The sequence below is a fragment of the Pseudorca crassidens genome, chromosome 9 (genome assembly GCF_039906515.1).
Source record: "Pseudorca crassidens isolate mPseCra1 chromosome 9, mPseCra1.hap1, whole genome shotgun sequence".
Classification (NCBI taxonomy): domain Eukaryota; kingdom Metazoa; phylum Chordata; class Mammalia; order Artiodactyla; family Delphinidae; genus Pseudorca; species Pseudorca crassidens.
In genome coordinates this window covers 53,502,049-53,520,506 of record NC_090304.1, presented here as the reverse complement: position 1 = coordinate 53,520,506, position 18,458 = coordinate 53,502,049, and the positions used below count along the sequence as shown (strand labels likewise).

The 18,458-nt window shown below is 44.9% G+C and overlaps 1 protein-coding gene across 7 annotated transcripts in view; it reads right to left on the bottom strand.

Moving 5' to 3' along the window:
- Window positions 1-4,218: 4,218 nt before the first annotated feature.
- NEU3 (neuraminidase 3) overlaps window positions 4,219-18,458 on the bottom strand; it is a 26,881-nt gene continuing 12,641 nt past the window's right edge. For 6 of the 7 annotated variants that reach the window (XM_067750350.1, XM_067750347.1, XM_067750348.1 and 3 more), the window contains one exon: window positions 4,219-9,252. In XM_067750350.1, coding sequence (XP_067606451.1) covers window positions 8,173-9,252 — 1,080 coding nt within the window. In that variant the 3' untranslated portion in view covers window positions 4,219-8,172. Of the gene's footprint in view, window positions 9,253-16,169; window positions 18,455-18,458 lie in introns of those variants that run through there. The other variant, XM_067750352.1, reaches the window with a different exon arrangement.

The following is an 18,458-nucleotide window of genomic DNA, read 5'->3' as shown; positions in this document are numbered from 1 at the left end:
GGTGGCTTCTCTTGTTGCGGAGCACGGGCGCTAGGTGTGAGGGCTTCAGTAGTTGTGGCACGTGGGCTTCAGTAGTTGTGGCGCATGGGCTTCGTTGCTCCGCGGCATGTGGGATCTTCCTGGACCAGGGCTCGAACCCGTGTCCTCTGCATTGGCAGGAGGATTCTTAACCACTGCGCCACCAGGGAAGCCCTGCCATGAAGTCTTGACCAAAGGAATGAGGTCAGGAAAGGCAGGAGTGTCCTATCCTGCCTAAGCCCCACCTTTGAGTTCCCAATTTTGGAGAACCTCTACTTCTCCAAATAATTGAAACTGGAATGGCCATTAATTCATTCATTGAACAAGTATTTATTGAGTACCTACTAAGCTAGGGGATGGAATAATATAATGAACAAATGGGCGTGTCACCTTCCCCTTAAAGCTCATACCTGTCCATAGGACTTGGCCTTAACATGAACTCCATGGCCTAGAACCATCATTCAACTTCAGTAACAGGAACTTGAGCTTTTAAGCCAGGCACATGGAGTAGCAGGATGGGTGCTGCTGCTTCCTGACCATTTTCCAATGTCTTGACCCCAAAGAAACCTGGGTCTGGGGCCCCTGAGAAGGAGTTAAAGAGAGGGGTATTGGGAAACAGTAAGGAGGAACTTTGCCTTGTGGCCACAGTGTGACCACCAAGGGCAGAACATGACAATTCCGACCAGACACAGGATCACATTACTGTCTGACTGATGGGTACTACACGAACATTAGTGCTAGCAGTCTCGGTTCCTCCCACCCCATGGGCCTGGCGAGAGTGTGAGTACGAGGGGGGGGTGAGTGATAGATGAAGAGGGAAGTACCGTTAACATAGTACTACTCAAAGAGTAGTCCATGGACCTGCAGCATCACATTATTTGGGGGCTTGTTAGAAATGCACATTCTCAGGCCTCACCCCAGACCTACCGAATTAGAATCTTGGGGTGGGGCGGGGAGAAGGAAACTATTAAGAAAAACTCTCCAGGTGATCCATATGCACACATGAGCTTGCAAAGTACCGCTACCGCTACCGCACTGTGCATGTGATGAGCTAACATATTTACTACAGGGGAAGATGAGAATTACGGCGGTTCCCATTTTTTAATATCTGCTATGTGCCAGACACTTTTATCTAAGTTTAAATACCTTACCTTACATAACCTTCACAGCAACCCCTTGAGACACTTTTATGATCCTGGTTTTTGCAGGTGAAGACATTATAGTTAAGATAACTGCCTGAGTCATTTAACCTTTACGAGACTTTCCTTGCCTGTGGGTAGGAGACAATGTCTTGCCTCCCTGGTTGCTGTGAGGATGAGACAATGTATGGAGGTCCACCCACATGGTGTGATGGGCTCAGACCTGGCACTGCTGCAGCCCCAGGGACTGGCCCACAGTGGGGAAAGGCATAGGCGTTGTTGCTATCTCCAACTTGTGGTTCAGTTGGAGACCTGCCCAGAGCGCCTGCAAGCGCTGACCTCACTCGGCACTAAGTCAGCTTCACCTGCTATCAAGTTCTGTTTACCCGTCAAGGGAACCTATGTTCTCATTTCTGATTCTATTCCTAGTTGATGACAACAAAATCTATGTTTCGGATGATGCTGGGTCTTGGAAGGCAGCTGCTCTGAAGGTTGAGGGTACTGGAAAATAATTTCCGGCTAGATCTAGGCTCCCAAGGAGAGAAATTAATGCATTTCTCTTAGATGAAACAGAAGGGGAAGACCTTTGGTTTGAGAGGCCACTGTAGCGACCTTATTACTACAGGGATTATCCCCACCAGCCTTTTACTAACTGCTGAATACCCACCATGTTCCAGGGACTTACGAGGCACTATCTGCTTCACATCAACCTGCAAGGTAAGCATCACCCACAGTTCTGCCTCTTTGCCACATGACAAAAATACAGGTTTGGAATCAGATCTGAATTCATCACTTACAGTTGCGTGACATTGGAATCTCTTATGTAATTGTTGAATTAAAGGAGAGAATGTATGTGTAACTCAAAACACACAGTAGGCACTTTATAAGTGTTACTCCCCTCACATCTTCTTTCCTGTACTGTGCTATGCCTGACCCTATGGTGGGCACAGGAGAACAGCAATGACTCAGACCAAGTCCCTTCCTACTTGGGGTTGAGATTTCCCTCTTCTGTATACAGACTGAGACATTCCTTACTAAGGGAGCAAAAGGTCCCTGGCAAAGTCAGAAGGTTGGGCAAAATTATGCGGCCTGTGGTTTGCTAAGGATGTGACGGAGATGAGGCAAGATGGCTGTGCAGCCTTGGAGTGCCCTCCTCAGTGGGCCCTGCCTTCCACCCCTCCATCTATCACCCTCATTTTCAGCATTCTACTATCCAGTGTTGCCAGTGAAGAACAATGGGTGAAAGGTCATTCATCCCCTATTTACATGAAATCGCACTATTTCCTCGAACGCTTTTGAGGACTCACTAGGTCATCAGATCCACACAACTCCCTGGTGAGTGGCGGGGCTAGGAGCATGCTCCTGCTGTAGCTGAATAAATGGGTTCCCAAGGAGGGCCAGTGGCTGACACAAAATCACCCGTCAAGTCAGTGTCAACCCAGAGACCCTGGACTCCTGACTCCTCCTAATCCAGTCTTTCCTCCATTCTATCCTAGTGTCTCTCCTGGTAATGCACCCTTTTGGTAACACTGTCAATCACTTTAGTAGACTAGACTGAAGGTTAATTTCTCGTGGCTTGTAGTTCTTCTCCAGGTAGTGACTAACAGGTTGTAGTAGCGACTAATCAAATTTTCTCTGAATATGGTTATATTCTTCTGGCTGCAAGCTGTATACATCCAGCCCAAACTAGCTTAAGAAATAAAATAATAATCAAACAATGGTTGGGGGTTATAGGTTCCCATAACAGGGAGGACCCTAGTGGATATCATCGGGACTGTTGCGGCCTGGCTCCAGTCCTTTCAGGCTTCTGCCGCATCACCCACCAGCCAAGGAGAAGGTGGCTATCTGTGTTTCCAAGCCTCCGACCTCTCAGTTTAATGCTTCCGGTAGAAAAGAGAGCTTATCTGAAATTGTATTCTTTTTCCTTTGGATCTGCTATTACTAAATCCCTAAGCAGGTAGGGGAAAAAAATCTCTTAAGATACTAAAACTCTAGAGAGGTTTGAATGTTCGAATTCCCAAAAGGTGTAATAACAATACGTACCAAAGTTAAAACCCTGGCATCAGCTCTTTTGTACTCTGTTTTAGTATATGTTTTATACTCATTGGATTTATGTATGTTTTAGCTACTATTTGGAATGTTCAAAAGGATCAACTACACTAAATTTGTAACTGGTATTTATGTTTAAGCCAGTTTAATCAAATTTGCCATTGTTTCAATATTCAAGAGGTTTTCAATGTTTTATTGAATATGAGTTTAACGAGCACTAAAGTTTATGTAGTAGTGCATATTCCTCTCAAGCTCCGAGGTCCTTCAGACATTAAGCAATCTAAAAGAACACACAAAAATAAAATAGATCACTGGATTTTTAAAAAATGATTATATAATTTTTGTAAAACAATTTTAAGAGGTAAATTAGCAGTTCTCCAAACTTCATTTATTCTTTCATCTTTATATAACTCAGTGTTATGATGAAAGGTAGGCCCATTTGAAAGCTTGTCAGTAGTCAATTTGTTTGAAGAGGAGCAGACTGACCTACTGATAGAACTTGAGTTATGTGGAAGCATTTGTCGAAATTCAGCCAGTGCATTGAGCATTTCAATGGAACAAACAGTCAAGTAAAAATCATGAGTTAAGTTAAAACTATCACCCCACTTCACTGAGGTAAACATTTGTGGACTCTCCAGCTTCAATTTGAGAACCTCAAGGTTATTTTCAAAATAGAAAAAGACGTGCAGTGACAGCATGGGGCTGGTGTCAGACAGGGGTGATTCTGTGCATCCCAGTTCCTCCACTTAATAGCTAGTATGTAATATGCAACCAAACCAGTCACGCTAATCTCTGTCCTGCTTCCCTCAGTAGGTAACTATGTTCAAATGACAATGTGTAAAAATGCAAAGGATTATTATTAATAAGATTTTCTGAAAGTAAAAGTTCTTATGAAAAGCAAGAAAGTGCTTCAAAATCCATTTTTTGAAAGAAGCTGGCTACAAACTAGATATAAGTATTAGGATGATAACTCAGTTTCTTTAACAAAAGCAACAAAAATCAGAAACAGTAGCCATCAGAATAAAGCTCTTTATTCACCTTCCTTGTTTCAAAGAGTCATGGTAGTTCTTACAGTACAGAGAGCATTTCTGGCACGTGGTAGCACAGAACCAAGGCACGCTCAAACACGCTGAGCCCCAGCATCTCCCTGGAGGAGTAACAGTTACAGAAAACCCAATCAGGGACAGAGGGGACATGCCAGTGAAATGGGAACCCCAGGTCAAGGCTTGGCTTTAGACTTGGGCTGTGAACCTGGGACCTCCAGGCAGGACCAAGCTCAAGCCAGAGAGCAGCTCATTCCCAGGAAGTACTGTGACTGGCCTGGATACAGGCCCCCACAGAGAAGACTCATTTAGGACAAGTGCTCAGCAGGCTGAGAGTACAAGCCACCGAGGGACACAACATGCTTCTCCCTTGGGGAAACTTGCCCTGGCCTCTCACTTAGCTCCAGAAGGCCAAGGGCCTTTGACTTCTTGTCCATTCAGCGTAACTTTACTGCTGTCTATTCTGTGCCAGGCCCTGTGCCGGGTGCAGAGGACAAAGAGAGGAATCAGACACAGTCCTTACTTTCAGGGAATTCAGAATATGAAAGAAAAATCATGTATTTATAAATAAGTCGTTGTGACTCAAGGTAAAAAGGATGCAGAAAGCAGTCAGACAAACTTGGCCCTCGAGGAGTTCACAGCCTAGCAGAGGCTTACGCTAGGCAGCAACACGGACAATAACACAGGGCAGCCTGTGATAAGGACCAAAGAGAGGCTCAGGCCGTGTGCTTTGGAGCACAGGAAAGGATGACACAACAGCCAGCGGATGACACAGTGGGGAAATTTCACAGCTTAGAGAAGACTGAGCAGCCTAATCTGGCCAAAGTGGAAGTAATGAATCCTACTGCCTCGGGGAGGGGACTGTGCAGCCTCCGGCTGACCTCTGTGGGTCCCTTGGGCTATCCAACAGGCAGGGTGCAAGGTCTCTTATCTGTGGATGCAACTGCATGACATCCTGTGGATATCTGAGGGGAGACTGGTGACCAGGAGGAACAGGTCCAAATAACGAGGGCCCATGGTAAAGGTTAGGAGCCTAGGAGTGAGTGAACCAGGACGGCCTCTGGGGTCAAAGGACCACAGCCTACACAGTCCTCTCTTCATGCGCTAGATTAGCGACCTCCAGTCTGCTTTCCTCTTTTCTTCACAGCTGCCATCACCTGCCCTATCTTTTCCATTCTCCCAACCTGACAGTGGCTGAAATGGGCTCAGTTAGGGGACCAGTATCATGGTATAGGTCCCAGGGCCCTGAAGACCTTGGGTAACTGACACTAACAGAGTTGGAGCGCCTACAGCTGTTTTTGTTGGTCACCTGGCACAGAGACAGCTTAAAGTTACAGGGCTGGGTCGGAACTTGTCTGCAGCCTAACCTGTGCGGGCCTCTTTCCCTTCCCACACATTTCGGGGACTAGCTGCAACCTGTTGTCATTTCTTCTTCACAGCGGCCACCACCTACACCATTTCTCCAGCCTGGGCTTCATGTCTGCACCCCTTTCTCTCCCTTCCTAAAGGTGTTAGGACTCCTACCTGTTGTTCTTTTCCTTCACAGCTGCCATCACCCCTCTGTTCCTCTCTCTAATCCTCATTCCGGATTACCCCTGTCCTCGATCCTCTTTTGTGGCTATTCGTGAAATATGCACATAGCCCCTGCGCCTACTAAGAGTTTCACTGCTAGGCACCAAAGAGAAGCAAACATGAAGCAAAGGGGAAGGAGAAAGGGGAGGGCAATTTAGAGATGGATGGACTTCTTACGAGAACTGGACATCTGTGGTCCACACTGGCATGTGACTGAGCTCCCTTCTTTGACTCCCTTCTTGGATGGCCCCAAAGAAGTCTTCGTATTCTCATTTTCTCCATCCTTTAGCTCTGGTTTTAGAACTTAGCCACGTTCCCTATTCCTGTCTATTTGGGGTATGGTGCCCATGACAGCTTTGCTGAACACGGAGTTCCCACTAGTCAGGAGGGGACTGCCCTTCAGTCCTCTCCCCTCCCCAGCTCCTCCCTGTATCACCGACTCCGCCCACTCCCAAAGCCCCATCCCCTCCACTTGCCAACTTGACAGAGGCCTTCTCTGATAGTGGCTTCAATATAAAGAAGTACAGATGAGTATTCATTATTTCACCCAACAACTGAAGGTCCTACAGGCCAGGCTAAATGTAAACACCCTTTAGTAGGCAATTAGAAGCCACAAATGATTTTCAACCAGGGAATGGCAATAGAAAGTATCTCACATTATGCCTAGACACTCAATTACAGAAATATTTAGATAAATGTATAAATGAGTGAATGCATGATCATAACTGTGTATTGGGAAGATAACTTTAGCAAATGTATGAGAGGCTAAGGGGATTTTTAAAAGCCCCTCTAAGCCCTGGGCTTAAGCCATACACTAAAGTAGGTGAAGTTAATCTCTCCTTCCATCCTGTAGCACTCTCTGCCATCTGACTGGTATGACTGCAACCCCCAGCTTCCTAGGCTGTGTTCCATGACTAAGACTTGCTCTCCAGGGTCATTACTCAGCACGAAATATATTTACCTGATGCCTGTTTAAGGCATTATCCGCCCAAAATAGGGACAAAAAAAGATATCTCTCATGATAGAATATTTGTCGCAGTAACAGGCTCATGGGGGAAACAGTCAAAAGTAAGAGCGACCATCTGTTTTCGTCTGAGAGAACCAGCACGGGCAAAGTTCAGCCCCAAATCTATTAGACAAAGAGGCATCCCTACTTCCCCAACAGTGATTCCAGTAGGTCTGAACAAATACGCCTGATTCAGAGCTTTGGGAGTCCAGAGACCTTCCTAATGGTGAAGACCTTCTCCATGGGTAAAGGAGTGGCTGGGCCAGGACAACATTCTGAGAAAAACAAACTGAGAAAGCCAGCAGTCTGGGCAAGCTCTGGGGCAGATGACTCCAGGCACAATGAGGATACAACTAAGACAATGATATCAGGAGCTACCATCACCCCAAGTTACAGCCCAACATCTACAACCTACCCTACCAGCTGCATTTATTTTCTTGACTTTTCTCCCTCTTCTAGCCCCATAAACTGTGAACTCCTTGAGGGCAGAGACTGTGGCAAGTTTTGTCCAATGCTTTAAAGTCCTAACCCATGTCCATTTCCCATCAAGAACTATCCTAATAAATGAACTTCAAGTTGATCCTTCATAGGAGTCATGCCATCAGAAACAATAAGTACCATCATCAAGGACCACTGACACTGAGCTTCTCATTTTCTCCCTAGGAGATAATGCTTTCTGGATAAGGGAAGGTTGAGTAGAGCTGCAAAGCTGGAGAAGGTAAGTGACCTCATGATTCTACTGTTTTGCCCAATTCCTCTAGAACAGTGAGCCTGTAGAGCTCTGAGCATGATTAGAAGGATGTGTGTGTTTTGTTGTTAAAAACATAACAATCCACCCACATCTTCCTTTGTGCCATGACACCTGCTTGCAACCTCATACTTGGATGAGTGGCGAGTCATTTGAAAAGCTGAGTCCTCTGACTTCCATTTTGAGATAAGAGTCCTATATGCAGCCAGGACGTGCTGATCAGGGAGCATGCAGGCGCTCTGCCTTTCCTAGGGATGGGAAGAAGAGAAACCACAGACCCAATCCTCTCATTTTACAGATGGAGACCTGAGGCCCACAGAGTACAGGTGACATGCCCGAGGTCCCAAAGCAAGCCAGTGGAAAAGCCAGGACTGCATCATCGTCTCTCAACTCACACGTCAGTGCCCTCTCGACTGCAGTAGCTATGGCAACATTTTCATTTTGCTCTTTGGAGAAGTGAAGAAAGGTAGGGAGCAGAATATTACGTTTTTGGATTCTCTGCAGACTTCAGTAACCTCTGTTATCCTGGCCTCCACTGTTCAGGCTGTGGTTGCCTCCTATGGTAGCCCTTCGATGGGAAGTTGGGTCCTAAGCCAATCAGTTCTGAGTTGGCTCAGAGTTCCTACCAGGGCTGGTGCTGTCCCCTTGCACGTGGCTCAGGACCTCTCGGTCTGTAAACAGGCGGAAGGCAATCTGCTCACACTCCTGCTTGGTCCCACATTCAAACAAACACCCAAACAAGCCCTCCTCCTCCAGAGCAGCCAAATCAGAGTAGCCACAGGGCCCGCAGTGCAAGATCCAGGGACGGGACCAGCAGGCAGCCTCCAACGGGCTCTGGTTGAGGTAGATGCCTAGGTCGACCCTCCGGTTCTTACTGGTTGGGTGTGAGTACAAGAGCCATGATTCTGACAGGGTTCTAGCTTCTGGCTCTAGCCTCAGTGAGCTGTCCAGCAGATGGCTCTGCTGAATGGTAGGAGCATCTTTGCCAGCAGGGTGCTTGCACCCATTTGCGATCTCCAGGGACCGGAAACTCACCACACTGCCTTGGCAGCCATGAGGGGGCTCACAGAGCTGTTGGCTCAGAGCTGGTTTCTGAAAGCATTCACCATGGTTGGTGCTGAGAGCCTCCGCCCGGCACCTATTTGGTGTCCGGGCACTGCAATACAGCACAGCGTGGCCAGCCTTCCCAGTTACCTCTGCCACTTCGCACTCCACTGTCACCATGGGCTTAATAAGCCTGCCATGGTGCCATGTGGCTCCTAGGTCATCACTATAGATCATCAGGGAATGAGGCCTGGCTTTATATGGTAGCCGAAAGCAAAAGAACCGGTAAGGGATGTAGTAGGCGTATGCAGGGATGATCAGCCTCCCCGACTGCAGCTGGATGCCATGACCTGGGCCCACAGCAAACGTGGCCCAGTGCTCCACCTCTGGGCCAATGACCTCCTCGGTCAGGTCCCTCACCTCGCTCCATGAATAGCCAGCATCCTGACTGCAGATGAAGCAGAGGCGGGCAGCATTCCTGCCTGACACAATCTGTCGACGCTCAGTGACATGGCCCCGCACACAGATGAAGAATAGGTACACACGGCCACTCTTCTGCTCCCACACAGGACAGGGGTTCATGGTCCGATGCCCAGGTAATGTGGCTTCCATCAGTGGCTTCAGGGGTTCCCACTAGACAAGGGGAAGGGAGAAAGAGCAGGAGTGAAAGACTAATAGGAAGACATGAGGCTCATTAAAAGCATTAATACTGGGGACTTCTCTGACGGTCCAGTGGTTAAGAATCCGCCTTCCAATGCAGGAGATGCGGGTTCAATCCCTGGTCGGGGAACTAAGATCCCACATGCCGCGGGGCAACTAAGCCCGTGCGCCACAACAAAAGATGCTGCATGGAAAGATCCCGCAACAAAAGATCCTGCGTGCCTCAACTAAGACCCGATGCAGCCAGAAATAAATAAATAAATAAATAAATAAATAAATAAAAAAGCATGAATACTTCTCAGAGATAAGAAATAAATGGTACTGAAATCTATAAAATCACGAAGGCCCAAGTGTTCACTGAATTCTCAAGTATTATGGGATAACTTATCAGCTGCAAAGAGGCAATGCTAGGTATTGTACGTGCTGTCCCCTCTGTCTGGAACACTCTTCTGCACTTTGTCTACATGCCCAATTCATCATCCAAAACTCAACTCAAAGTCACCTCCTTTATGAAACCTTGCATGAGGTTCCCTCCCCACCCTTACCAAAGGCAATCGGTTCCAGATCACCGCAATAAAGCGAATGTCGCCATAAAGTGAGTCACATGGAATTTTGGTAAATTTATATTTACACTAGGCTGTAGTCTGTTAAGTGTGTAACAGCATTATGTCAAAAAAAATAAACAATGTACATACCTTAATTTAAAAATACTTTATTGCTAAAAAAATGCTAACCGCCATTCAGCAAGTTACAATCTTTCTGCCGGTGGAGGGTTTGAAATACCGCAAGAATTACCAATATGTGACACAGAGACTCAAAGTGAGCAAACGCTGTTGGAAAAATGGTGCCAACCTGCTTGATGCAAAGTTGCCACAAACCTTCAGTTTGTGAAAAACGCATTATCTGTGAAGCACAGTAAAGCAAAGTGCAATAAAATGAGGTATGTCTGTAATTTTTTATGTGCCTGGCTCCCTTCCTAGAGTATGAGTCCTTTGAAGGTAAAAACCAAATTATTCTGATTTTGTATTGCCAGTGCCTAGCACATGATAGGAGCAAAATAAATATTTTTAAAAAGAAAGGACACCTCCCTCCCAAAAAATAAAGAAAGAAAGAGAAAAGAAAGGCCAACACATAGGGAAGTTTTAGGCAAATAAAGGGAAATTTAAGACAAAGATTTTTTTTCCTTCCTCTACTACCCCAGGAGGCAATTCATAACGACGTCATTAAAAACTCAAGCATGGAGTCAGAGACACCTAGTTCAAACCCCACCTTCACCACTCATCACGTGATCTTGGGCAAGTTACTAAATCTCACTTCACCTCCATTTCCTCATCAATTAAATGGAGGATGTAATAACATGCTCACAGAGGGGATGTAAGGATAAAATGAAATAATGCCTAATCAGACATACCACAAAGACCTAATTTCCTTAATATATTTTTAAAACAATATTAGAAATTGGTAAGAAAATTTCCAAAAACTCCAACAGAACTGGGCAAAGAGCAAGATCAGACAACTCAACAGAAAGAGAAGAAAAAAATGAAAATGTGAAGGAAAAGGACTTCCAATTACAACAAACCAGGTAATTTGAACCAAACTTTCTACTGAGAACTAGGATAGATGAAAAAAAATTAAGACAAAAACATCATTTGAAAGCACCAGAGAGCACACAAGGCCATGAAGAATTACAGGCCAAGAACTGAAAGTTCATTCAGAGCGGCTGACGTGGTATTTTGAGTACCTTTTCCCCTCAGGTATCTCTACTAATTCTCAAAGAGGTAACTGAAAAGCTGAGAAGCCAAACAACTCATCTGACAGCCCTACGGGGCTAGCAGGACAAAAATTAGAGGCCCTGGTAAACCCACCAGGCTTTGAGTTGGAACCTTAAAGGGCTAAGTCCGAGAAGTGCAGGTGAAACTGGAGTAGACCAGCCCTCACAACCACCACTCTAGAAAACTGGCTGGCATTACCTACTAAAGTAGAATATAGACATACCCTCTAATCCAGTAACACCATTTCTAGATATCAACCCAGCAAAAAGCATGCACGTAGTACTGAAAAACACGTGCAGAATATTCAGAGCTGCAGTGTCTATACACATAATCACTAACCTGAATTGGGAACAACAGCAGAACGGATCAATTCATTGTGTATAGTCATACAATGGAAAATTATGTAACAATGAAAATGAACAAATAAAGCTGTATACAACAATCTGGATAAACCTCAAGAATACTGAACAAAAGAAGCCAAACATAAAGAGTCCATAGATTAAAACCAAGCAAAACTCTAGAGCTATAAATCAGGCTAGTAATTACCTTTGGGGAAGAAGAGAGGGGGAATGAGAAGCTTCTGAGGTGCTGGCAATATTCTATTTCTTGAGCTGAGTGTGAGTCCACAAGTGTTGACTTTGTCAATTCACAGAGCTGACATTTATGTTTTGTGCATTTGACAATTATGTTTTCTGTATCTGTTATCACTTTACATGAAAAACATTTTTAAGGTAGTATTAAGACTATATACTTAGACTTCTCTGGTGGCGCAACGGTTAAGAATCTGCCTGCCACCACAATGTAATAACTCTAATAGTTACATAACATAACTGTGGAGTTACAGAGTTCACTGAGATTGGTCATGTTGTTTGACTTCATTCATTTATTTATATAAAAAACATATATTGTCCACCTTTAACATAAAAGACACTGTGAAGGCTTCTCAAGATGTAATGTTTAGAATATATTAAAGTTACTCCATCTTTAGTCTAATGTTATAAATTAATTAACACAGAAAGTACAGTGTTATAATCAGTTGCCTCATATCCTGTCTGGAAAGGGGTTAAAAAAAGAAGCTGCCTGCTAACACAGGGGACAAGGGTTTGAGCCCTGGGCCAGGAAGATACCACATGTCGTGGAGCAACTAAGCCTGTGTGCCACAACTACTGAGCCTGCACTCTAGAGCCTGTGAGCCACAACTACTGAGCCCGCATGCCACAACTACCAAAGCCCATGCACCTAAAGCCTGTGCTCTACAACAAGAAGCCACTGAAATGATAAGCCCGTGCACCGCAACGAAGAGTAGCCCCCGCTTGCTGCAACTAGAGAAAGCCCGCATGCAGCAACCAAGACCCAATGCAGCCAAAAATAAATTTTTTTAAAAATTTTTAAAAAAGACTATATACTTGTACTTCGTTTCTGTATGAAGAAGCACTAGAAGGATACATAAGAAACAATAGTGACTGCCTATAAGAGGCAGAGGACTGGGAATGGGATGTATACACCTTTTTACAATGTTTTTTATTCTTCAGCAATATGAAAGTGTTAACTACCTAAAACAAAAAATAAGATTTTAAAAAATTAACTCCTGCATGAATGAGGAAAGCCTATTATTAAGCAATGCTCAGATCACAGAATCTCAGAGTTATAAGGACCTTGTGCTAACTCACATCCTACAGAAGATTCTCCTCTAAGTCTTGTGGATAAAGGCCATTCAGTCTCTCCTTGAACTGGTCTAGGAACAGGGAACTCACTATCTCTGGGGCAGCCCATTCTATACCAGAGTGCCTTGTACACTGTAAACACTTCAAACATCATGTGCCAAAGTCAACTTAATTATTGGGCAGAAGCCCACCTTCCTCCACCAAGCTCTCCCAGATTGGCTACCTGATCAAAGATTGCTTCCTAAGTCCTCTCAAATGGTTTTCTTCCTCTCTGGAAACTATATGCATGAGAAGTCCACATTTCTGTCTGATCTGACTGCATTTTATTTATTTATTTATTTTTGCTGTGTTGGGTCTTCGTTTCTGTGCAAGGGCTTTCTCTAGTTGTGGCAAGCGGGGGCCACTCTTCATCGCGGTGCGCGGGCCTCTCACTATCGCGGCCTCTCTTGTTGTGGAGCATACGCTCCAGACGCGCAGGCTCAGTAGTTGTGGCTCACGGGCCTAGTTGCTCCGCGGCATGTGGGATCCTCCCAGACCAGGGCTCGAACCCGTGTCCCCTGCATTAGCAGGCAGATTCTCAACCACTGCGCCACCAGGGAAGCCCCCTGACTGCATTTTAAACCAATGGAGGCAGGGACCTCAGTTCCCTGTGACTCTTGGGTAATCAAAACTCAGAAGGCCACCAGCAGGAAGGGGCAGCCAGGCCTGCCTTGAGAGGGAGAGAAAAGGCACCCACAGGGCTGACTCCAGAGCCTGGAAGACATCACCAGGGAGAGGAGATAAAGAAAGCACTGTGGATGTCAGAGAAGGAAAAGACCGTGTCTGGATATGGGAAATCCAGGGAGAAATCACCTTCTATTCTGCTCATCTTTTTTTTTTTTTTTTTAATGTTGGGGGTAGGCGTTTATTAATTAATTTATTTATTTTGGCTGTGTTGGGTCTTCGTTTCTGTGCGAGGGCTTTCTCTAATTGTGGCGAGCGGGGGCCACTCTTCATCGCGGTGCGCGGGCCTCTCACTATCGCGGCCTCTTGTCGCGGAGCACAGGCTCCAGACGCGCAGGCTCAGTAGTTGTGATTCACGGGCCCAGTTGCTCCGCGGCATGTGGGATCCTCCCAGACCAGGGCTCGAACCCGTGTCCCCTGCATTAGCAGGCAGATTCTCAACCACTGCGCCACCAGGGAAGCCCTCTGCTCATCTTTAACACACCCACTTCAAGTATCAGCTTAGATGCCATGCCCTGCACGACAGCTTCTCTGATCCCAGCTGCATTTGAACTCCTAAGGAAACACCTCACTCTGCATAAACCTGCCTTGTGACACTTTGTGGATTCTGGGTGGGAGTTTTGGACAGTTACATCTGTGCACAGCTTTGTTTTCTCTCTACAATTTGGTTGTGCAAATTCTTCCCAAAGAGGGGTCAGAGTCTATCAACTTTTGTATGCCCCTCCCTTCACAACATCCCCTGACTTAATGCCTGGTACTTGGTAGGTGCTCAGTAAATGTTGAAGAAAAAAGGAAGGGAAAGAGAAAGGAAGAAAGATGACAGAGGGAGAGAGGAATGGAGGAAAGTGGGAGGAAGGAAGAAGGGACGCAAGGAAGAAGGATCACAGAAGTGCTCTCAGATGGAAACAATACTCTATAAACAATGTATGGAGGCTCTTCTCCACGTTCCTCCAGTACGTGCCTCCTCTCCCTTCCAAGTGCCAACAAGAGGGTCTGGGGAGCAGATTTAATTTTCTATTGTCACCCTGGGGATAGTACCTCTGTGTCCTTAGCACCCTGTGGGGAAACCAACACTTCATGGATAGCACTGAATATGTGATCTGATGAGAAGTAACAGCTGCAAACTCATTTGGATGGTTAAGATTGCTCCGATCAACAACCTTGAGCAGGATCCAGGAAGATATAAGAAATCCATTCACACAGATACTCCCTTTAAGAACAGGAAGAAAAAAAAACTATTGGGCAGTCTAGTCATTGCAAAGTCAGAAGCTCAGCCATCCTTACTAGCTGAGAGGAGAAAATGAAATGGGCCAGATATGTCTAATATAAAGTTGACATGAAGCTGGAAAAAAATGTGAACAAAACATGAAAGCGTCAGAAGCCAAATGATCTCAGCCAGGTGGAAGCAATGGCACACAAACAAGCTGAGGCTTGACAGAGATAAAACAAGTCTTGGGCTTAAAAATTTAGATGGAGAAATGTGATTAAAGAACAACAAATGTAATGGCCAACAAGCATATGAAAAGATACTGAACACTGCTAATAATTAGAGGAATGCAAATCAAAATCATAATGAAATCAGTTCATATCCATTAGGATGGCTACTATCAAAACCCCCCCACAAAACGAAGTAAGTGTTGGTGAGGATGTGGAGAAATACAAAATGGTGCAGTCACTGTGGAAAACAGTATGGAGGTTCCTCAAAAATTTTAAATATCAATAGAATTACCACATTATCCAGCAATTCAACTTCTAGGTCTATATCCAAAAGAATTCAAAGAACAGTCTTGAAGAGACATTTGCACACCCATGTTCACAATAGCCAAAAGGTGGGCGCAACTTAAGCATCCATCAACCGATGAATGGATAAACAAAATGGATAAAGGAATGAATGGATAAATGAAATGGATAAATGAAATAATAGATTAACATACAATAAGAAGGAAATCATGACATAATGCTATGACATGGATGAACCTTGAGGATGTTATACTAAATAAATAAGCCAATCAGAAAAAGACAAAATATTGCATGATTCCACTTACATGAAGTATCTAATGTAATCAAATTCATAGAAACAAAGTACAATAGTAATTTCTAGGGGCTTGAGGTAGGGGAAATGAGTTGTTCAATGAGTATAAAGTTACAGTCATGCACTGATGAATAAGTTCTAGAGACCTGTTGCATAACGATGTAATACAGTTAACAATACTGCAATGTACACTTAAAATGGTTAAGATGGAAAGTTTTACATTAGGTGTATTTTACCACAATTAAAACTGTTTTAAAAAGAACAAAAAATGTGAAAAAGTCTTGGAAGTTTTAGTTGACCATCTACTTAACGTTTATGCAGCTACCAAAAAAGTAAATGTTGGACTTCCCTGGTGGGTCAGTGGTTAAGAATCCGCCTGCCAATGCAGGGGACATGGGTTTGAGCCCTGGTCCAGGAAGATTCCCACATGCCGCGGAGCAGCTAAGCCCGTGCGCCACAACTACTGAGCCTGCGCTCTAGAGCCCATGAGCCACAACTACTGAAGCCCATGTGCCTAGAGCCCATGCTCTGCAACAAGAGAAACCACCACAATGAGAAGCCCGCAAACCGCAACGAAGACTAGCTCCCCCGCTCACCACAACTAGAGAAAGCTGGCGCGCAGCAATGAAGACCCAATGCAGCCAAAAATAAATAAATACGTAAATAAATTTAAGAAAAAAAAAGTAAATGTCACTTTACCTTAGGCTGTATTAAAAGGATACAAGGTGGTGGAGCGTCCCTGGTGGCGCAGTGGTTGAGAGTCTGCCTGCTGATGCAGGGGACACGGGTTCGCGCCCCGGTCTGGGAAGATACCACATGCTGCGAAGCGGCTGGGCCCGTGAGCCATGGCCGCTGAGCCTGCGCGTCCGGAGCCTGTTCTCCGCAACGAAAGGCCACACAGTGAGAGGCCCGCATACCGCAAAAAAAAAAAAAAAAAAAAAAAAAGGATACAAGGTGGGATAGTCACCTCACTGCTGAGCTGGTCAGTCTACCCCTAGGGTCCTAAGTTCAATTCTGAGTACCATATTTTGAAAAAAGACAGTGACATCCCACATCAGGTCCCAAGGACAGTAATCACAGTTTTCAAGGGACCAGAAACCAAATCAAGACTGTGGTCTAAGCAGCTGCTAAAAGAACTGAAGCTGTTGAACCCCAAAAGTAGAAGACTCAGAGGGTGTGAATACCGTTTTCAGATACATCAAAGAGCAGTTCTCCAGAAAAGGGACTTTACCTAAACAATGTACAGAAGGTAGGACAAGACCAATGGGTAATTATAGAGAAGTACAGATCGTCTCATTCAAAAACAGTTGCTACAGGATTAAGTTCCTAATTTGAGGAGTTGTGTAAGTAGACCCTTAATAGAAGATGACTAATGTTGAGTTCCTACTATCATTAATTATATTTTGCAGACAATGAAACAGAGAAGAGTCAGGTATTCAAGTTCACAGCCAATAAATGATAGGTCTTGCCTGACTCCAAAGCCAGGCTCTTAACCATTAAGCTATTAGTAGCTACCAATGGAATACAGAAGATTTCTATATTGGGAAAGAAGTTGGGCTGATAATTCTTCTAACTTTAAGATACTACAATTAAGTAAATGAGAGAATTAATGTGAATAAAATAAAGAGAAGAGAGAATGAGTTAAAGTGGACACATTTGTGAATGTGTGTGACTACTGGGCAGTGAGGTTATATAACAGGTACGGTCTGATAAAAAACGCTTAACCGCCCAACTGTCTGTGACAGAAAGCAGAGCAACATAACCACAGGCATTGCCTGTCCTGGAGGAAACAAAAGAGCTAGAACTCCAAGTTGGGCTACAGGACACCTGGGATATAAGCAGAGGTTTGACCCTGGGAAGCCGTAAGAAAGACTTGTGACAAAGTGTAAGAGCAGGGAATGGAAATTCCCTGAAGTAAAAAACTTCCCTACAGGGAAATGTGAGTAAGTCATCAAAAGCAAAGACAGGGGTTGCCGGCAAGGGCCACCATCAGCAGAACAGCATTTGCACTGTAACAGCAAAACAAGGCATCCCTATGGACATGAAGTTTTAATGGTGAGGTTTCTGTGAGTAGAAAGCAGAGCAGGTTAGAGGGATTAAAGTACCTCTTATAAAAAATGTATGTATGTGTGTAACTCTCAAACCCATTGTCTCACCTCATCCTCACTTCAGCAATCTCTGAGAGATAAAAGGCAACAATGAGACAAATGGGATCTGAAGTAACCCTGTAGTTCATAGGCCCAAGAGCAGCAACCATTCTCTCCCCCATAAAAACACAGTAAACATGTGCTACTTAGTGACAAGGGCACCAAACCCATTTCTGCCTCTTATTAGGTGTGTGCCTAAGGCAAGTCACTTTACTTCCGAGCTCCAGTTTCCTGTTGTAAAACGGGCCTCATAATATTTACCTCACATAAAGCACAGGGGAGAGGAAGAGCAGGAAGGGGAAGAGAAGCGGGAGTATGGGTGTTGTCATCCTCCCCCGCATCTCCTGGTAGCTGTGGGCGTGAACGAGCCACCTACCTGTTGGAGCACCAGGATCCCTCATCAGCAAAACTGGATTAACAATGCTTACTTCTTTCGATGACTTATGAGGATAAAGGAGAATGTGAATGAAAAGCACACCACATGTTGGCCAAACTGAACAAACTATGGAGGCCTCTAGTCAGAGACTGAGTTGGAAGCCTGCTTTTACTGCTTTATTATAGCTGTGTGACCTTGAGCAAATAGCAACCTCTCTGAGCCTCAGTTTCCTCATCTGTAAAATGTGACTGACAATAGTTCCTACATCACAGAATGGCTGTGAGATTCAGTGTGCCCCTGGCACACAGTAAGTACTCAGTAACTGAAAGCATTGCTGTTACTGCTTTTTTTCCTCCTCAGCTCTGACACAAGGCTTTTCTTGCATTGATGGGAAAAGACACAGACACTGACATACGCAGAGCAGTGTAGAAACTGAGGCCTAGGCTCAGATCTGGGATAAGGAGT